Here is a 22,081-nt window from a genome sequence, read left to right as displayed (position 1 = left end):
TCCTACGTATTCGTATAAAAATCCTCTTTCAACAGTTTATTGTACTTATAACGTAGAACTTGTTATATTTTACATAAAACGATTTCTTCGAACAAATTTGTATGAAATAATGTAGTTACAAGGTTGAAAAAAAAAGAATACAATAATAGAATAGTAAATAGTACATAATTACATAACTAATTATTAAGTAAAATATAGTAATATAGAATAGAGTAAATAAGTCACATTAAATGATATTTCATCTTTTTTTAGGTCCTAATGAGTTAAAAAAAAAGAGTATCGATTAAAATTCGAATTAATGTTAAGTGTGACGACAACATAATAAAGTGTGATCATTGATTACAGTAGATTTACCTACTCACAATAATATAATACTTGACTTAGGGATAAGGCGTTGAAATTGTGCAATCATAAAAAGTATTGGAGAGTGAAAAGGTAAATACTGCGATGTTTTTGTTCGTGAAAAGGGCAGCACCTAATCAGAGTGTTCATTTGTTGTTCCAAAATGTCCGCTGTCATTCACATACATTTAAATACTGTCTAAAGAGGGGTTGGATATGTGATAACTAATGAATCTGACCGTGTAGTGTAGTTAGGTCGAACTGAACGAACATTTCAAAATATATTATCCTTAATTAAAAGTGAATTTGAAATTAAAAAATATAAATACATATTTTATCAATTCAAGTCTTTTAAAACATATTCGTATTACAAAATTTACAAAAATAGTTTCCCTTAAGATTATGTCACAAACGAATAATTTAATAATTTTTTTTACTTGAAAACTATTTCACCCCATCTACAAGACTAAGCAAACATACTTAAAGAAAGTCACAAAAAACCCTAGAGAATCGCTTGGAATTTAAATAACACGAGATTTTTTAATATACTTTTTTCCGTTCTCTTATGACTTTACTCACTGTGTAAAGATTTGTTAGAGAAATTTTAAGGCTAACTAATGAAAAAAACCTTTTCCACTAGATTATAAATAATTTTAACACGTTTTACATTCATTATTATTAAAACTGTCATTCATAAACTATCTACCCTCATTTTATACTCGTAATAATAAACTAATGATATGTTTCTAACTTTAATTTCTTCAATACTTATAAAATAATACAATAATATTTATTGTAAATTTAAAATAACTAACTTAAATCTATGAATAGTTATTCCTTTTTTTTAGATAATTATTTTGAAGTTTGATTTAATTTAAAAAACAGCTAATACAACTGTTTTTAGTTGTATTTTATAGTTCATATAATAATTGAACTATAAACTTATTATGGTTATTACTGTTAACACAATATTATAACATTTTTTTTTTTTTTTGTTTTCAACCGTTAGGTTGGTTAATACCAATTGGATTGGTATATCCTGGGGAAATTTAAATGCAGTAGTTTCCCGTTGCCTTCTGCACTGGGAACATGGTGCTTTTTCGCCACCGTAGAAGCGCACGTATGGTCACCCATCCGTTCACCTACGGCGGTAAGCGCGGCTTAACACTAGAGTTTTGTCAACAACTAGTGTGACCACCACGCCACACCACGCCCCCATATTATAACATATGACACAAATAAATCCACAAGTTTTAAAAAACCTTTCAATCTAGAAGAAATTTATACTCTAATTTACTAGTTATTAACTATATTTTTACCTTAAATTTTTCAGATTTTAGTTTCTGAATACGAGTTTCATATTATAAGAATTAAAAAAAAAACATTCTTAACTATTATTGTATACATATTATGTACGACAATATTTTATTTCATTATTTGATTATAAAAAGTAGTGGGATTACTTTTTTTAGTGCTTGTGATTACCATAAATAATTTTTGAAGTACTTTCAAAATGATAACATTTTTAAAATATAAACTATTTTTTTCATTTTTTGCAATATATTGACTTTTCGAAAATAAAATTTATTAATTTATGGTATATTTATTAGCTCAATAGAAAAATACCGTTTTATACTAAATTAATTTCTTAGTGAAAATAAAATTTGATAAGTTTATACAACATATAATATAACGATTTTATGTTGTATAAACCTTGTTTATAACATAGCAGATTTAAAAATAGCATAAAATAAAAATAAATATTTGAAACATTAAATTATTATTAGTTAGTTGAATAAGTTTAATTAATCTAAACTATTACTATTTCATTAGCAAATTTTTCTATTAAAATAGCAATAATTTATACTAATAATGCGTTAGAGTAAATGTTGTTGAAGCAAATTATTTACTTAAGATTTTATAATTATTATCGAGTCAATTAATGTAGTTTTACTAATGACAATATTAATTGCTTTTTATTTATAAATAAATATATTCGTTCATAATTTATTTAAATCAATACTAGTTAATAACTTGGTATCAAATAATGTTTGTTAATTAAAAGTTGTAGCATATAACGATCCCGGAAACTAAAGACAATTAAAAATTAAAGTTTTTTGAGGTATAAAATTAGTTTCTTTAAGTTAAATCAGATATTTTTCTCGAGAGGGCGTATTTAAAATGGTAAATTATTAATTTTTATTTCGCGTTTTTCTTTTTACTTAAAATTAACCGGGCCATGAAATATTATAAGTCATATTACATATTTAATAATTAAATCTATTCGTATTAAAATGTTTATCTTGATTAATTGTTTGTGTAGTAAAATTAGAATCATGTAATTAGCTTAATGCACAAGAACACAGATATTTGAATTGTCTATACATCGTTCAAAACTATTATAACAATTAAAACATTTGATTTTATAAAAAACATAAATCTACTCCTAATATCCCAACAAAAAATAACTTACCTTGCATGTGGATGACTACTGACAAGTTCCGCATTTTATTCACGAGTGGTTCAAGTGTAGCATAAGTGAGAGATTGTAAGTTGTTGTATCTAATGTCGAGGAATCTGAGTTTTTCTAAGTGAACAAATGTACGGTCGTCAAGCATTCTCAGACGGTTAGAAGATAAAGACAATCTTTGTAAGTTTGGCAACCCAAGATATCCACTGCCATCAATAGACCTTATAGAATTATCTTCCAATACAAGCTCTTCCAAGTTGACCAACTCTGCAAAAGCCTCAGGTCCTATTCGTTCTATGCGGTTAGTTCGCATGTCCAGCCTTTTTAACGATACCAATCCCAAAAATACATATCTAGATAAAGGGCCAGTCAAATGATTTTCAGACAAATCTAACTCTTCTAATTTTCGCAATGACTCGAATGCACCCTCAGCTATGTAACTAATGTTGTTCTTCTCCATAAACAACTTTCTTAGCATCGGTAGACCTGCAAACACATCATTACTTATTCCATCAATGAAATTGTCACCAAGCGTAACCACACGCAGATCTTCTAAATAAGCTATCGATTCTCTGGAAAGATGTTCAATTTGATTTCGCCCAAGAGCTAAGTCTTGTAAACGAGACAAATTAGCGAACGCATGAGAGTGTACTGTTTTGATATGAGCGTAGACGATTTCCAGAGTTCTCAATTCTGGTAATTGGGCTAAGGCTTCTGTGGGTACAAATGGCAAAGTTTGAATAGAGGTACTGCGGACATTGAACGTGAGTTTTGTTAAGTTTGACTGAGATTTGAATTCTCTCCAAATAGATGATTCCCGTGGTTCACCGTCATTGAATGTCCAACAGTCGGCAGACGTGGCCGTTTGAGGAGCAGGCTCATCACAATAACAAAACAGATTAAGAGTTCTCTTTTGTTCTAAAACACACACGTTTATATCTTTACTTATCTCGTCAGGGTAACTTCTAATTCCTTGCTTTTGATTCTTAACTCTTCTATGGGTGACATAACTGTCGTTTTGGTAAACAAGCAACAAGAAAACGACTACTTTCAATATTTGATGTATCATATCTGTGTCCTAAAAAATAACTCAAGTTAATATATTATTATTGACATTAAACTTATAATACTTTGATTTCGTGAAATAATTTTAAACAGAATTATAACAACAATTTCTCGAAGTCTGTGAAAAATGGTGTTAAGTCAATTCAAAATAAGTAACATATTCCACGTCAATTAAGCTTGGATTTTCTTAACAGATCTACTCAAATTATTTGTATAAAAATTTTATTTCAGGTGTAATATTTATTGTTCAGAATATTTAAATATTAGAATGTACAAAATGCGTTACTTTAAAATCCTAAATGAAAATTTTTTTATTATTTCAATATAGTCAATAGCCAACTATAGTTATTATAATCAATGATTTGCCTAAAATGTTGACAGTACAACAAGGTTGAACAAAATATGACTATAATAACTAAAAAATGTAAATGTACTATAACAAGTTGGTTAATAACTCATAGCTAAGTGATCCATAATATTTTGTTAAGCCATACTAAGATCAAAGTTCTTCATACCAATTACACCTCTAAACGAATCAAAAGACAGTTTGTATGCCATTAAAACAATTTTCTTAAAGTAACTGTTGTCACGATATATTTGTTTTACGATAAGTACCTATTCTCTAATATAGGTACCTGCCCCCGGTAGTGTTTAAAGAGTTTCCTGTCGTGCAACTTAGCTGCAAATAATTTAAGAATAACGCGATGACATAATAATGAAATATTTATAGATTATTCCTATGTGAATCGATATAGTAGACGGCTTATTTCGCCGTACCTATTAGACTATAACGTGCCTAACAAACATAATGTGAAGAGTTTTCAGTGCGAAAAAACGAAGAAAAAGGTTGCTCTTTTTATTTTATTTTTTGTTATACATTACATTCATACCCTTTAAAATGACCACAAACCACCACAAAAGGCAGTTTCGGCCATTACGGTTTGGTTGTCGCTCACATCATATAAGCTCATTCAATATTGAAATGTCCATTGTACTATTCGTATTTTTTATGGTTTATGCGCAATTTCGTTAATACTGAATGAGCTTTCTTTCTGCAAAAAAAATATATAAAGAAGCATATTGGCAATAGAACAACGCCCACGAGCGAACTATAACTCAAGAGAACCTTCTCTATTGACGCAAAGAGTAAAAAATATAGTAAAATACTATCTTAAAACAATATTGTAATAAAGTAATATTTTGAACTCCTCTTCCCCATCCTCCCTCAAGTTACATATTGCGATTGGAAAAAATTGTAATTAGGTGGGCGTCACCATCAAACGGTATATGTTCAACGAGTTCCCATAAGTAGGCGTGGCAGTCATCATGTTACGACTTCGGGGTAGATGAAATAGATTTGGGGTGAGTACGGTAATTGGAAAATGATTCAATTACCATCTGGCTAGACATTGTGACCTCTCGTTCTAAGATTTAAATATGGCGTTAAAACAGGTAGGTTGGGATCATACATTTATTTTACTACTCTTGTAACCATTCAATTTTTACATTTCCTGTAAAATGACATAACTTCCTATTTAATACAAACCGTATCATCTATTTGTTATAAACTATCTTATGAATCAAATAATAATAAAAATTGTTCGTATTTCAACTATGCGTTCGTTTTTTGTACTTAGATTCGAATAAACGTGAAAAATTCGCAAAACTCCATTATACTTACATTATAATTTTTTTTTTAAGTAATTATAGAAATACTTGTATGATAATAAAATTCAAGCACGTGATTTGTTTTTTACGAACCATTCCACATCACTCGACAAACTTTTTTTATTTTCTAACTTTAAATAAATACTTACAATTTTAGGAAAAAAAACAGAAAAATAATAATAATAAAAACAAATGAGGATAATTATAACTTAACATTCATAACCAGAATACAAATGTCAAAAAAAATAACTAAAGTATTGAGAGAATTATTTGACGGCTAATGATAATTAATTACTCATAAAACATCATTACTGAACTTTGCGCTATTTGATTACGCTAAAAGCTTATCAAAAATAATTATAATATAGATTTATTATCATTTGCCTTTCTTCGCTTCCCATCATTAAAATAACTACATACTCCCAACATAAATATTTTTATCCCTTTAGATTTTCTGATCATTTCATATTCTGATATTTTCATGGCATTAAATCTTATTCTTTTTTCAAAAATGGTCATTTGGTTAATTTATTTTTATCGCTGTAATAAATTTTCTTCCATATTATCATTTTCTATTACATTAATTTGATCTGTTTTATCATCTAAACTTGTATAGTAATAATCCTCTATTATATTCATCTAATATGAGTGCATTATAAGTAAAATAATTGTTTTGCGTAGTTTCATGGAACCTAATAAAACTTAATAATAATATCAAACATTTTCCAATAAATATAATGTATTTTTGTGTAAAGTGTTTCATAATTTTAAACAGTTTTCTTTATTTTTATCGTATTTATTTTTAAATGAGAGACAGTAAGGGTGAGTTTTTAACATTTTAGTATTTCAAATATAATGCTTCCAGATCGAAACTCGGACACAGACGGTCTCGTTTGCTATTTGAGTGACAAATTGAACAACTAAATTGTGGCCATCAATCTCTCCAGTAATTTTGTTTTTTTTTAAATCTCCTATTATAAGCAAACTACCATTGTGTTTGATGTTTTCAAGTACAATTATTTTAAGTATATTTTTATCAGTATTTCAATCAAAACAGCTCTAAACAATATTCATTATTTGATATTTTTTGTAGACCGTGTTTTGTACCTACGGTTTTATACCATATGACAGTCTTAATAACAACTATGGTTTTGCATACTTAAAACGTCAAGCTTCATGTAGTTAATCGCGTTTGCCATCATTTCGTTAAAACTCATAACATTTGACAGTCCATCATGTACATAGAATCAATTGATTTATTATTAAAGAACAAAATTGAACTTTTCATCCAATAAACCATAGGGGAACACATATGCGTGGGCGTTATTTCTTTTTCCATGCATACCCTGTTTTAGTAGAAAACCCCACATTCAGACATTGTTCCCTTTAAAACGTCTGCGAACACAAACTAGGGTCGACTTTGTCACAAAAGGGTCGTTTTCCACCTATAGTTATTATAACAAGTATATGCAAATTTTATTATGTTTGCACAACAGCAGTGACGCCGGTAGCAATATAATAACGACAACAGTCAGACAACAGCGGTAACAGTTGGGTCTAATAAAGGTCTGTTTAATTCTTAGGTGGGCCACTTTTCTTATTGTGAGGAAGTGAATCCATAAAACGTGTAGATATATAAGATATATACTTTACAATTGAACCAATATAGTTCAAAGGCGTATGGAAGTTATTCTATTTTACGGAAATGGAGAATACTATCAAATTGATTGAATGTCAAAAATCATTGTTGATTTTCTATATATTTCTACGAAAAACCTTCCTCAAACTTACACATTTCAATTCTATATCCACGTGTATATTTGATCGTTTTAGAGCTGTGCCTTTAAACTATTTTCATTTCCTTTGGAATAAGAGACAAAGCAAAACAAACACTTTTCTTCGAAATAAGGTAACTACCAAAGGTTCTTTCTAACGTGATATTATTTCATCTCAAACATTTTATACTATTCATTAAAGTTAATGTGGAAATTGTTTAAAGGTAGCAGAAATATATTTGTGTTATCTATAATTCTTACCATTAATTAATGTAAACTGTAGTTTGAAGTAATTTTTATAATCTAAAATGTTTTTCTTTAATATTTTGTCTCAATGAACATTATTTCTTATAATACTATAGAAATTACTATCATACAGACAATTCATATGCTGATTGCACTGCAAATAGAACAAGATATTTTCGACATTAAATGTATTTTAGAAATAATTTTACGATACACTGGAAATAATTAAATCTATATTATCTAAGAGATTGAAATATACATTTTTTCTATCCACCTTTTCCTATATCTTTACTATTTATTTTTTTTGCACTGAAGCTAAATAAATCCCAATCACGTATGAACAAGTAAATTGACTTGAAAAAAAGAACATCTAGAGGAGTTCAATAATAGCACCGTAACTAAAATGCCAAACCTGTTTAATAAGCTTAATAATAAGTCGCTATTCTAAAAGTTTGGTATACTACAACTACACGATAATCTAAAACCATTTTAACTTTAACAATTCGGAAACATGTCAATGATAATTACTTGAACTTACATAGACGCACATGAGATAAACCAATAAAACTCCTTTTGGTAATTACCGAACAGCGGCCACGTTATTGTGTTCATAAAGCTAACACATCGTGATAAGAAAATGTTCAAAATTGTTTTTTTAAGTAAACAAAGTATCGTTTTGCTACAATAATAAATCCATTTCTAAAATAAACACCGAGAAAATGAAAAGTACGAAATCGACTGTGACTGAGTGTTTTGGAAAATCTCCGAACTTCATTGATATTTGTGTATTGAAGTTATGTTGAAAAAATTATAAAATGTCTACAAATAAAATGAAAATAGTTATAATCGTACCGATTTTTAGAGCTATTATATTTTACCTTGATGAATTTGAAAATTCAAAAACTAATTAAGAAATAACTACCTTTGAAGTGTAATTTGAATTAATATATGATCTAAACATTTTAAAGGCATACTAATGTAGTAATGTTACCTATGAATTAGATATTTATATAACAATCACAAATAAGAGTAAAATCTTAATTATATATAAACTGATTTTTGTATATTCAATAAATTTTTCAAATAATTATTCAATTATTTCATTAAAATAGATAGAATTTTGTTTATAAAATCTCTATGTAATCTTCTATATATAGTATTATAGTATATCTATATATATATATATATATAGTTAAATACTACTTAATTTTCAAAAACGAGTAAACAAAATAATTAAAAACATTAAAAGTAGCAAATTAGCCAACAATTAATTATTATAAAAGTGTCCAATGTATTTTCAAATATATTATTTCTACGATAGTAACGTTTAAATATTAATAAAAAATACAAAGCTTGTTCTAAAATATAAATGTATCAATTGTAGTTATTTAAATGACTTACTTTAAAAGATTACAAACATCTGAGAAATATGATAATTATAGAGACTCTAACTATAGAGAACATGAAATAAAAGAAGTTTTTCGTATCACATAAAGATTAATAATTAAAAAACGATTAAAGATTCTATTGCTGGATATAGGTCATGAAAAACATTTTAAAAAAGTAATATGGTAAAATATTTAATGTTCTTGCTATCTTAATGAAATGATTCATAGATCGAAAACTTTTATACAGGTGCCAACAATATCCCCCGAGACACAATATAAATTCAGGAAATGTTAATTAAAAAAATGGAAATTCCATAAATCAGAGTATAATCTTATTTAAGTGATCGGTGAAATATATTAAAAAGTTCAATACTAAATTTCTATTAATATATCTGTAAAAATTTGAAGAGAAAAAACTATTAAAATTTAACTTTTAAAGCTTTAACATGTCAGCTCAATATTCCACAAAACTATCATCAAGTTTTCTATTTATTGAAGTGTTGTTAATGGATTTTACAGAAATAAACATTAATTTCCATTAGACGTAACCTCTCAGTTCAGATAATTTCAAAATATAGATTATTTTGAGTTATTTAAATTGAGTAAATCATTATATCAATTACTTTAACAAAGTTAAAATTATGTATATCCATTTCATAGACAAGTAAAGTTTATTATATTATTATTTTTTTATCATAATTTTATTTATTAAGATTACTAAAAAAAAAAAATTATTTAACACCATCAATGTTTTTTTAATATTAAATTTTTAAAAATATCTAATTTTTAAGAAATTTTCTTCAAATAAATTAATGGGTTAATAAAAATTTTAGAATAAGTATTTATTGAATTTAAGCATTTTAATTGCAATAAGCTACTCCTCTTAGAATTTCTATGACTCATTAACCATTTTTGTATGGAAAAAGATTAAAACTGGCTATTTTGAAATTATGAATAAATTTAAAATTAAAAATAATATTTGATTATTTTTATTATTAAAAACGAATAAAATATATTATTTTAATATAGTGCAAGGAATGCTTTAATTAATTTAAAAAAATTACAACAAAATGTTGATTGAATAAAAATTTATATGATTTTTCTATTAATTCCATTTCTCTCATATGTATAGTCATTTTTTCTAACAAAATATTTTTTATGAATTTATCAAAAAGAGTCATTTAAAAATCTAATTGAACTTTTTATTTAAAACAGTTAGACAATTGTTTTATATAGTTTTAAGCAATGAAACACTAATTTAAAATCATTTGGTTGCATATGTTTATTCATTTAATTAATTTTAAGAAATGCGTTAAAAGTATGTTCATGGTCTCAACATTTATTTTTTCCTGTGGTAATTTATATGAAATTAATGTTTGGACGAGACCAACTTTTAAAAATATATAGTGTTGGGTTTAATTTATTTATTATTGACCATTAAATTTCTATTAAAATAATTATAATTTTGAAGTTATTTTTTTGTTTTTATTAAGTAGTGTTTTATTTTCGATTGTAAAGTGATTAAATACATTTTATTTCATCGTCTCTTATAAGAATATAAACTGTGTTCTTTTAAATGGAATTATATATATTTAACTACCTTATTATACGTTAGAAAATGTTTTAAAAATGATAATGGTTATCGAGCAGTAATTTTCTTAATTATTAAGAAAGTCACAGATTGATAACATATTTTGAACTAGTATTTTTTCAGGATTTATGAATATTTTCATATCCGTGTGGGAGGATTTTTACGGTAGAGAAATACGTAGTGATAAAAATAACACAATTGTATCTCGCTCTCAGCCTACACATTAAAGAGTTAATATCTTCCAACATATTGATTCAAAGATGTTATCTACCAGTCATTTTCTTAGTTTGATCATTTTCTATTAAACGAGCTAGTTAAATATATATATGCTTATAATTGAAAAAAATAAATTGGTACTCTTATAAGGTATGGAATAAAAAATATTTAATCACTTAAAAATTGAAAAAATAAACAATACTAAACAGACCAAAAACTATATATTTAAAACTATTATTATTCTAAAAGAATTTAGTAGTTAATGATAAAGAAATCAATCTGTATACATAACACATAAACCCTAATTTTTATTAACACGTTGATGGACAAAATCATATATTACTGTTATAGCAGTAATATTAAAATTTGACTATTCTAAAAATATTCTAAATTATTCTAAAACTGTCATTACTGATATAGCAGTAATATTTTCAATGTTTTCTTATGAAGGAAGAAGGTGTTCTGACGCCATGCATCTCATAAAACCAGTGTTTGTAAAATACCATGTCATTAACTGTCCATCAACTTGTTAAAAATGTATGAAAACTATAGAACAATAAATAATACAAAATAAATAAATAGAAATACAATCAATTTCTCGTATACTTGTATTCAATAACTGAGTACAATCAATTAAAGAATTAATGAAAATTCTATTTAAATCATATAAACTGTCATTATTTAATTAACATAGGTCTCATACTCTATCTTAATTTAAATATTATAGCTAAATTATAAAAAAAACATTAAATGCGCGCTTGACATGTATATGTATAATCATTAATTTAGCTCATTATAATTTAAGTAAAAAAACATAACTTTATTTTTAAAGATTAAATTCATAAACAATATAAATAATCAATTTTTTTAATAAATTTAAAAATGTAAATTTCTATATTAAACATACATTTAATAAATATATTCATTTATCAATGGACGTCGATTGATAGGTTGAATACATTAAATTGTATGTGTTAGTAAGTATTGTTTAGGGAGCAATCATTTCTAAAAATAATTAGAAATTTATCGCTAGACTTATTCTCGATAATAAAAAATTTGTATTACAAAAAAAAAAATTACATTATTACTGTTTAAAGAAAACTCTAATAAAAAAACATACGACCTCTGTGTATATTATAGCGAATAATGAATTGCGTCATTTTTTAGAAAAAAAGGATGATAATACGGTTTATAATAGTTTTTACTTTGACGAACATTGAACAATAGCTTTAAAGTATTCTGTTTTAGTGAAAAATAACACAATGTTTCAATTTATTTCAATCATTGTCATTGAGATAATAGCTCTGTCCAAACGTAAAATATCTGAAGCAGGTAAATTGATCTGATATCTAACTGCTACTGTTACAAGCACCTTAATGCGGTTTCATTATACATTCCTTTGTTTAGGTGAATACACGTGCTTTTTGTTGACGAAACAATCATTAATTTTGGAAAATGCTAGATGATTTTTCTATAATACTTTAGAACGTCTTTATTTATTGTCACGGGAGAATTCAGCAGATACTTTATTGATATTTTTATTTTTGTAATTTGACAAATTAGAAATTGTTACAAAAAACATATTATGTATATTAATAAAGCTTATTTTCTTCTTCCAATTATATTTGGCTCAAAAATCAAATAATAATTATTATTTGGGTGAAATTTTTGTTAATAACAATCGTCTTCTTAAACTATATTAAAAACAAGTTTATTTATCACTAAAAAAAGCATTTTAATTCACAGAACTGTATGGAACGCTGACGGAGTATACGTACACAAGTGCGGGCTGAACCCACCCGAGCTACATACCCCCCTCCCTAAGTCGATGAAATAAAATACTTGTAAGTCCTCACTGTCCTAAAATTGTTATAGACCTATCAAATTTTTTTGTAAGAACAATGCCACTTGTTAAATAGCAAAGCTAAATGACTATTTAAAAATAAAAAATTAATAACATTTCTTTCTTATCAAAGACAAATGTTAAAAATATGCTATTACCGTTGTTAAGATATGAAAAATTGAAAAAAAACCAATGAAATGATAATTGGATCAAAAGCTATTGAATTCATCGTATTTTCATAACTCACCTTGTATATACCTGTAAAAGGTAAAATTCATTTTAGTACTCTAGTTGAGTGTTTGAGAAGAAGTCACTGGTAGACTACAGAGCGAGTAGGCTCCGGTGTGCATTTTAGATTCTCGGCGTAACCCAATGTACTATCAAGGGATTTTGAAGGAAGTTGTATATACCAACAACAATGAAGCTCAAAGAGTTGATTCAATGTAATAATAATTACACTAGCTGTTCACATTCACGTGGCTTTGAAAACTCGATTATTGAATGCCAGCGCAGGATACAGTTTGCTTTGTGGTTTTTCATCATCTGCGGTTCTTTGATCCAACAGAATCTTTTTTAATGCGTAAAGTTTTTTTTATCACAATCAGCACTATAAAATTCCATTGACGTTATTAATGTACATATAAATTCTCGTGAAATTCGCTGCGGCGACAAAAGGAACTGTAGTTTTCGTGTTGGGTCATATCGAAATCGAGTGTTTCGAAAGGTCGTTAATTATTAAACAGGACCAAATAATAGGAATTAAACAGTAAATAGATGTGTACTGGCAATTGGCATTGGAGTCGGTGGTAAAATTAACCGTGTGCGTTTTAGTGGCTAGACTTTGTTTTTGAAAATCGGTCGACTATACAGCCAGCACAAATAACAAAAATATTGCCCTCGGTGCTCATAATAAAAATTAAACGTGACTGTGCGCCCGCGGCAAGCTGACCTATCTTTTTTCCGGAGCATTATGTTTTTCTCCCGTGTACGTTTTGCGCACGTATAGTTCATGAACCGTTCTCTGACAATTCCTTGAAATTACTCCATCAAACTTGCAACTTAAATTATAAATAGTCTATTCGTTTTGCCTGGCCAGAATCGGCAGACGGTTGGCGAAGAAACTTCGGACTAATTTTAATCACATTTTACAACAAAGTACCAAAATTAGTGTACGCGGAGCATTCGGACCACTACCAAAGTTTAATTCCCTACTAATTATTAAGTCTTTCAAAGTACGTTCGCTCACGTTTAAAAATATACTTTCCGGGTCATTTTTAAGAAATCGTTGTACCCGCAATAACGTTTTCTGCTGTTAGAACGTCTCGGTGTACTGTTTCAAAGTCTCCAACGCGACACCCGCCGTTTAGGGCGGAAATTAAGGCGATATTCTCGGACCATTGCCACTCCTATACAACACTGTAAGTTGATAAACGGTGGCTTACAAAGTAATTCATTGGAATTCGATACATTAGAATAGCTCTCGTGAGACCAATTATTATTACAGCCATTAGGCCGATAAAATGGCGAGTTTTCCGTTAGTTTTGAACTTTTTTTTATTTAAAAAAAACCTTCTACTTTAGAAGTATAAATGTCCATCTGAAAATGTTCTAGCCGTTTTTGTTTCTCTAGAGCGGCTGAAATAAAATGAATTCATTGCCGTGTAATTTACATTGATTTTATTTTATAATCCCCATGGCATTATTAAACTTGTTTAAACGTATTTAGTTTTTAACATTTTAATCATATTATATAAACAAAATTCTAAACATGTCTGATTCTAAAAATTCAAGCATATGTTTCACTATTTTGAGTTGTATTGCCGTCTTACTGGGTGCTCTTGGTTATCTTTGGCACATTGATAGAAAAAGGTAAATTTTTGTTTGGTAATATTTAATTAAACCTAACGTTACATAACAAGTTACAATGAAACAATATTGAACTAAAATATAATTGGACTTAATAAGAGTATTTTAAAAGAAAATTGATAATATCTGATCGTTTCCTTAAGAACATTGTGAATATCGAAAACGAATTGTGAATATTACACGGTAAAAGTAATGATTTTGAATTAAATAAAAGGTTCAAAGTCTAAAAGTTATATTTTATTATTCTCTTCACTAAAAGAACATTGAATGCGCAGTTTTTCGTTTAAATTCAAAAGCTATTTTTTATTGCAATAACTCACATTATAAATGAAAAATAAAATATTTAATTTTACGCAGCAATAGCGAGTGCATAATTTTTTCTTTTTCTTTATAATTTCACTTTCCACCATAAACTCGTACCGTTATTAAATATTTACAACTAGGAATGATACACAACCCCTTTAAAAAATTAAGTTTTCGCTATCCGAATAACAAGATCTTTATTCATTTCCAGAATTCTATTTTTGTAAATACAGCTTTAGAAAATTTATAACAATAAATAATAATGTAAAAAAAATAAGCTCAGTTCATACCATCTAGTTTAGTAAGTCATAAACATTTTGTTTTTTTTAGTGAAAAATAATTAATTAAATTCGCTTAATCTGAGTTTTTTTTTTCAATTGGCCAGTTTTTAAAACTGGCTTTCAATAATATTATCATACCATATAGTATATGGCATACTTATAAGAAGAAAAACATGGCGGATTACAATTCACCACCAAAACAGTACGTTATTTATAAACCCCAAAATCGGTATAAATAGTAATTCGTTTTACTTTTCATAGTTTACACGTGTTTTATTCCTTAACTAAATTAAATTTCATCGTTTTAGAATTATTTTATTAAATATCTTACGAGGTAGTATTTATAATACTGTCATAAAAACATAATATTTTATGGAAATATCTTAATAGAGTTTTCTGTTTTAGAGTCAGTGACCCCAAGTACAAAGTAAACATAAATGAAAAACGTAAGGCAACAAAGCTGGCGACTAAAATCAAATTAGAGTATCGCTTAGATTCCATGCCCGACCCTTGCAATCCAAAATGCGTTCAACAATTTATTTTAGAAAAGTTTGATAAAGCTAATAATTGTGCCGATCTGGGTGAAGAACGTATCGCGGCTGAATGTATTGCCGACGCTTTGTTTATGATGAGCCGCTGTACTGCTAAAAAAATGATCACTAAGCTAAGCAATACGATTCATGCCGAACTGCATCAAATGATATGCGAAGAATACGAGGGTTTAAAATCAACTTGTGCTACAAAATCATGAAACAGTATTACAACCACGAGAAATGGTTCTTTTAAACAACCACACAAGTTCTGTTAAAAAAATTGTTAAACTAATATTTATAAAACAACACGATTTTACGTTGTCGTAAACTTAAATAAAATGTTCAATTTTCATATTTTCAAAAAAAATATGAAAAGATAAATTCAACGCCCCACCATTTGCTTGACGTTTAAGTAAAATAAAGTTGAAACTCTTACTCTCAATTTATATGTGATGTGACAGAACTATTTTCCTGACAAATGAAACGAAAAAGTGTTCATACATAAGTAATAAAATGCGATTCTGAACGTAAAAAAACAACGTGACAAATAAAAAACGCTCTAGAAAAATGAATTTTGAACATAAAACATAAAAAGAAGTGTATTGAGTATATTTGAATTATTAGCACATAGACAATTTATAAATGCAATGCCGTAGTATATTTATGACCTATACATTACACTAAACATAAAAAATTTATTTTGAATAAGAGTCTAAGGGACGTTATCATGCCCTTAGTGTATAGTAAACTAATACTTTCACATGAAGTTTAAGGCAAACTTAAGTGTTTTATTTGAAAGTAGTTACTTGTCGTTAAACAATGCTCGAATTAAGCGAGTTTGTAAGGCGTCACTGTTTAAATTGAAAATATTTTATGTCCTCGAGCTAAAATCTTTCAAACGAGGACGTTTAAAAGATCATAAAGTACGTATTTGAAACAATCGTATAAATTCATCAGTAGTTTTCAAGTGATCTATTATGAAGTCACAACAAATTTTACTTGTTGATGAAACTAGTTTTTGCTTTAGGTATTTCTATACCTTATAAATTTATAAAAAATTGGCCAAGGGATTGTCTATAAATCTGCATTTATAAAATAAATTACTTGCAACGTTTGGCTGAGTTTCTATTTTCATTTTGTAAGCTAGTTGAAATGAAAAAAATTATATTAAAAATTCTTAGAAAAACAAATCTTTTAAAATGTACCGCAAGCAAACCAATATTAAATATAATAGACGTCGTCTGCTATATTATTTTCGAGAATTTTTTAAAAAAACTATTGAGCTGCCTCTAATGAAATTTCTATTGTCTTTGATTCAGAAATTATTCATTTGAGTGTAAACTATAATCAATCTAATAACAAGGTTCATATTTTAACGTCACTTGTAAATTTTTACTTTATAGGAATAACTTTTAAAACTAAACGAAAAGTTCATTTTTTATCCTTAACAATAAAACTATATTTGTGCCATGACTTTTAGTGTTTTCTCTATAGTGAAGCTAGAAGTAAAAACAGTAAAAAATTCTTACAAACTATAAAAGACATAAAATATTTTATTCTTTACATTTTCTCCGATACTTAACATTATATACTTTTTGATTACACTGGTTTAAAAACGTTATTATGCGAGACGCATGATACATTTAAAAGGAAGGCGTAACGTTACGACGCAATTTTAACGATCCAAGTTTCGATACCACAATATTATGTTATATTACACTGTGATACTATAAAACATGACCACTTAAAAATTGATAAATCCTGCAAATCATTAATTAGTCATGTTAGTAAACTGAAAGAAAAATTGTATGATATTATGGTGGTAAAAAAAAACACATAAGAACTTAAAGTTTAAATAATTATCAGTTTAAATTTTAAAAAAAGGCGTATTCAAAACTTAACACGAATAGGATACTTTTTAGTGGTACTAAATTATATATTAATGACTATGCCGCAATAAAGTCTTGGAAAACTAATAGAATAATTAAAATAAAATGGAATGCTTTTATTCTAACTTGGTAAACTATTTTAAATATTTATTTAAAGAACTATTTCAATTGTAAACAATTTAAACATGAATTATTTTTTAATATTTCTAAATGAAGTATTTATTTAAAAGTTACAACAGTGAGTTTTTCATTTGTATTTATATTTTAACGTTTTCAAAGTCGATCTCAGCTCTGTTTAGTTGTTTAGTGTTATTCAGCGATAAGTGCTAAAATTTATATTAATATAAATATACCACAAATTAAAATTAATTTTATTTGCTGAATAAATAAATCTAAGTTTAAATGTCAAGTCATAGAGTAGTTAATGTTTTATTGAAACAACGACTTAGTCAAGAGACTGAATCTTTCTAAATTTTAGAAAAATGATATACTATTGTAATCTAAGAAACATCTTTTAACGTTAATAAAAATTATTATACATTTTAGCATATCCGATGTTTTTGAAAAATATATATAGATTTAAAATTGTGTAATTAAAATCCAAATAAAGAATTTTCAAAATTTTAAATTAAATAAAAGTATACTTGAATAAGTTTTGCGTTGGAATTTAATTAATGAAGACAATATTTCTTACTAATTGGAAACATAATAAAAGATTTAATGATTATTAAAACAATATACATTTTAGGTCTGTAAGAGGGAGGTGGTAAAAAAGGTATTCTTATAAAGTGTGTGAAATATTGGACTTTAAGGTTCTATTTAAGAAAACGTGGGCAAAAAAAGTGAATGAATATAAAAAAGGTGAATTCTTACTCATTCCGTTTTAATTGATTGCACTATATAAATATTTTTATAGCTACAGTCTTGCACAATCATTTTAGTTACGAGGGGCTCAATTAGTTTAATCAACATGATATAGATTACAGAAAACCCCCTTAAGTTCTTGGCTTAATATTTTAATTCCAAGTATTTACTATTATATTTTTGGAATGGAAAACCAATTAGCATATTATCAGTTACGCTTGTAATTACCATTTTTGTTGTATGTTCATAACAATTTAGTATTGCTAACATTGGTATTACCTTCAAAAAAGTTTCAATAGATAATAGTTTTTTTCTCGTAACTGGGTAATTTCATTATTTTATTTTTGCGTTAAACTCACATATTGTAAATCTACATACTTGCTAATGTCACTGTATTTTTTCTGAATTTTATGATAAAACACCATATAATATAGCCATTATTTTATTTCCAACCGACAGAGTATAATATATCAGATAATATATTTACAAACACGGTGAATAGAGTTGTCCACAAAGGTATTCAACAAACGCATTTTTATGTCCATCATCATTTAAAGTGGATAAACAAATATTTTTACTTGAAATATAAATGCTCTTTGAGTCTGCGATTATAAAAGGAAGAAAAATAATGGGAAATAACGCAATGAGATATTCTAAGGATGACGTTGATGACAAAAGCATTTACTTACCTAATTTAAACAAGCTCGTAAACATTAAATAATAGTGTACATAGGAATGCAAAATTAAATATTCAAATAATCGTGTGGTTTAGACCCGTTAACGGTTTAGTGGGTCATCGTGAGCGTACGCACGGACGAATAAAATATAGTAAGGCAAACAAATGGAATCTGTCGAAACGAAAAATTGAGGGTTTAACCATGTAATAGACGTTTGAAGTCTGGACCACCTCGCACAATTTACGGTAACACTAAAAAACGTCCAAGGATCGAACAAACATAAATAATTGGTAGCACCTCGAATTTTTATTTATTATTTTTAACTTCACTCAATCTCTGAATTTTTCGAGTGAGTTTTTGCAGTTAACATTGTAACAGCTGCAAAAGTCATAAAAATATAAAATCATAGTCATGTATACAAACAACAAACTCCGAACCTATAACTATATTTCAAAACTGACGCTTTTTCTAGTATTGTTTCCACAACCTTTATTACCTTGTCGATGACAAATAACCAGGAGAGCTATAAAAAGAATTGGGTCATCTACTCAATAATTTGAGTTTAGCGATAAGTAATTGACAATAAAAATTAGTTAGCAATGTGTCATTCTCTAACCAGCATACGTGAGAAACACAAATCCAAAATATTTACTCCTATGAAATTTCATGTGAAAAGAAATAATGTGTAATTTTTCTCGACCTCGACTCGCCTTTTTGTAGATTCTNCAAATCCAAAATATTTACTCCTATGAAATTTCATGTGAAAAGAAATAATGTGTAATTTTTCTCGACCTCGACTCGCCTTTTTTAATTTTTTAATTCATAGAAAAGCGTAAACAATTTTACAAATTTATTTTATGTAAAAAAAAAATTACCTTCAAAAAAGTATGTGTAAAATATCTAAATACTACTTTTTTTTTAATACTCAATAATTGTCTACTTAGGTCAGTCAGTAACGCGTTGTGCTTCGGCCTGTAGTGGTTCGAGTTCATAGCATTGATCTATGTAAGGTGTTTTCACTCGTTTCAACATAAACATATGTTTTCAAAGGGCATGTTAAAAATAAATGAATAATAATATTATTTATTGAACTAAATAGAAACGTGCATTTAAGTTGCTTTTAATAGATTATTCGAAATAATGCAGAAACAACAGATTTCCATTAATTACTCATAATTTTCATAAATATTAGTTAGAAAACTAAGTAGAAATGTATGTTGTTCAATAATTGCTAATTTAAGTTCGTAATAAATTATTAACAAAATATCAACTATTTTTTTTTTTTTAAGTATTCTCGATATCACGAGGTATTAGTTTAGAGTTATGGAGGATAATAACACTATATTGTTTGTTTTTTAGTAACATTTTCCCATTAACGTTTTAAGTTGCTTTAATTGATAATACTGCAAAATTTATTATCAATAATCTACCAGAGTATTGAAGCATTAAATTGATCTATATATTAAGTACATATTGCTACCATAATAGTATATGAGTCTGAATAAAGAAAAATAAAATAAACCAAATAAATAACATTATATTTGTACGGATTTGTGTTGAAATTGCATTTCTATGGCGAATGTAAAAACGATGCAAGAAAACAAATAAACTGCGACAAATAAATACTGAAAAGTTTAAATCGACGAAAACAGAAGTATTCCTGAGTCTTTTTTATTTTATGGGATATTATTTTTACTGTACCCTGAACAAGCTGGGTGCTATAAACTTGATATACAAGGTAGGTATTTGTATGTAGGTAGGTTTTATATGATCCTTAATAAAAATAAACACAATAGACAGATACTCCAAGTGCAATCGCCTATTCAAGAAAGACTTAAAAACAGATTTTTAATTCATTGGAACTAAACTTTAAAAGAACAATAATTTAAAAAAAAAATTGTTGTTTACCTTCATTTAATAAATAGTAATAATTATTTTGTATCGAAGCCAAATATAAAAACTTGATTTAAATTACACAATTTTTAGGTATTTAAAAAACATTTAGCAATAGGTTGCTATCCAAGGATGGTAAATATCTAAATCCATAAAAGGAACCAAATAATTAAATATCAATAATTTTTAATTGCTTCTTTTGTATCGATCATTTCATCTTCTTTTTCCTCGCTTTAATCCCAACTATTTAGGGTGGGCCACCCTTATCCTAAACTTCCATTTGACACGATCACCCACAATTATCTACGCTCACATCAGCCATCCTCATATCGCATTCAATTACATTCCTCCATCCCTTTTTGGTCTTCCTCTACCTCTTCTTCCTTCAACATTCATTTCTATAACTGTTCTTACAGCTTCCGATTCTTCTCTCCTCATAACATGACCAAACCATCTAAGTCTATTTTCTCTCATCTTATCCACGCTTGACGCTACACCGATACTCCCTCTTATATGCTCGTTCCTTATTCTATCTTTTCTAGTCACTCCACTCATCCATCTAAGCATTCTCATCTCTGCTACACTCATTCTTTGCTCTACTTTCTTGTCAACCGCCCAACACTCTGAACCATACATCATAGCTGGTCTCACTACAGTATTATAGAATTTACTTTTCAGCCTCATTGGAATTCTTTTATGGAATAACACACCAGACGCTTTTTTTGACTTTAACCACCCGCACTTAATCCGGTGTCTTACATCCTCGTGAGTACCCCCGTTCTTTTGCACAACTGATCCTAAATACTTATAACATTCCACCTCTCCTATAACGTCCTCTTTTATTGTCACTGAACTAATCATTTAAATTAATAAATGTAAATACTAAAAACTATTTGAATAATAACTTGGTAATATTTAATTTAAAAAAACCCAGCACAGGGGGGACGCGGCACAGTGGTGACGTGGCATAGTTGGATCAAGTATAATTATATCTGACAGTGATTAAAATCACTATAAAAAAAAAACGCTTCGATGCAAATATTTAGATAATGTTTAATTTTAAAAAATTGGTGGATTATTCCAAAAGCTTCATAAACTGCTAGTTCCTTATTAATATCCTGATTAAGATAAAGTATGTCGAATGAAAAAGGGATTATTAAAAAATAGTATTTC

The 22,081-nt window shown here is 27.4% G+C and overlaps 1 protein-coding gene across 2 annotated transcripts in view; it reads right to left on the bottom strand.

Moving 5' to 3' along the window:
* The window catches only part of LOC126903613 (connectin-like), a 114,767-nt gene that overhangs the window by 65,868 nt on the left and 26,818 nt on the right, over positions 1–22,081 (bottom strand). For both annotated transcript variants that reach the window (XM_050681912.1, XM_050681913.1), the window contains one exon: positions 2,815–3,889. In XM_050681912.1, the coding sequence (XP_050537869.1) occupies positions 2,815–3,889 (1,075 nt within the window). The remainder of the gene's footprint in view (positions 1–2,814; positions 3,890–22,081) is intronic.

Source organism: Daktulosphaira vitifoliae, unplaced genomic scaffold (genome assembly GCF_025091365.1).
Source record: "Daktulosphaira vitifoliae isolate Bord-2020 unplaced genomic scaffold, ASM2509136v1 Scaffold_4, whole genome shotgun sequence".
Taxonomy (NCBI): Eukaryota; Metazoa; Arthropoda; class Insecta; order Hemiptera; family Phylloxeridae; genus Daktulosphaira; species Daktulosphaira vitifoliae.
Note: the sequence above shows the minus strand (reverse complement) of the source record. Positions and strands in the feature narration are given on the sequence as shown.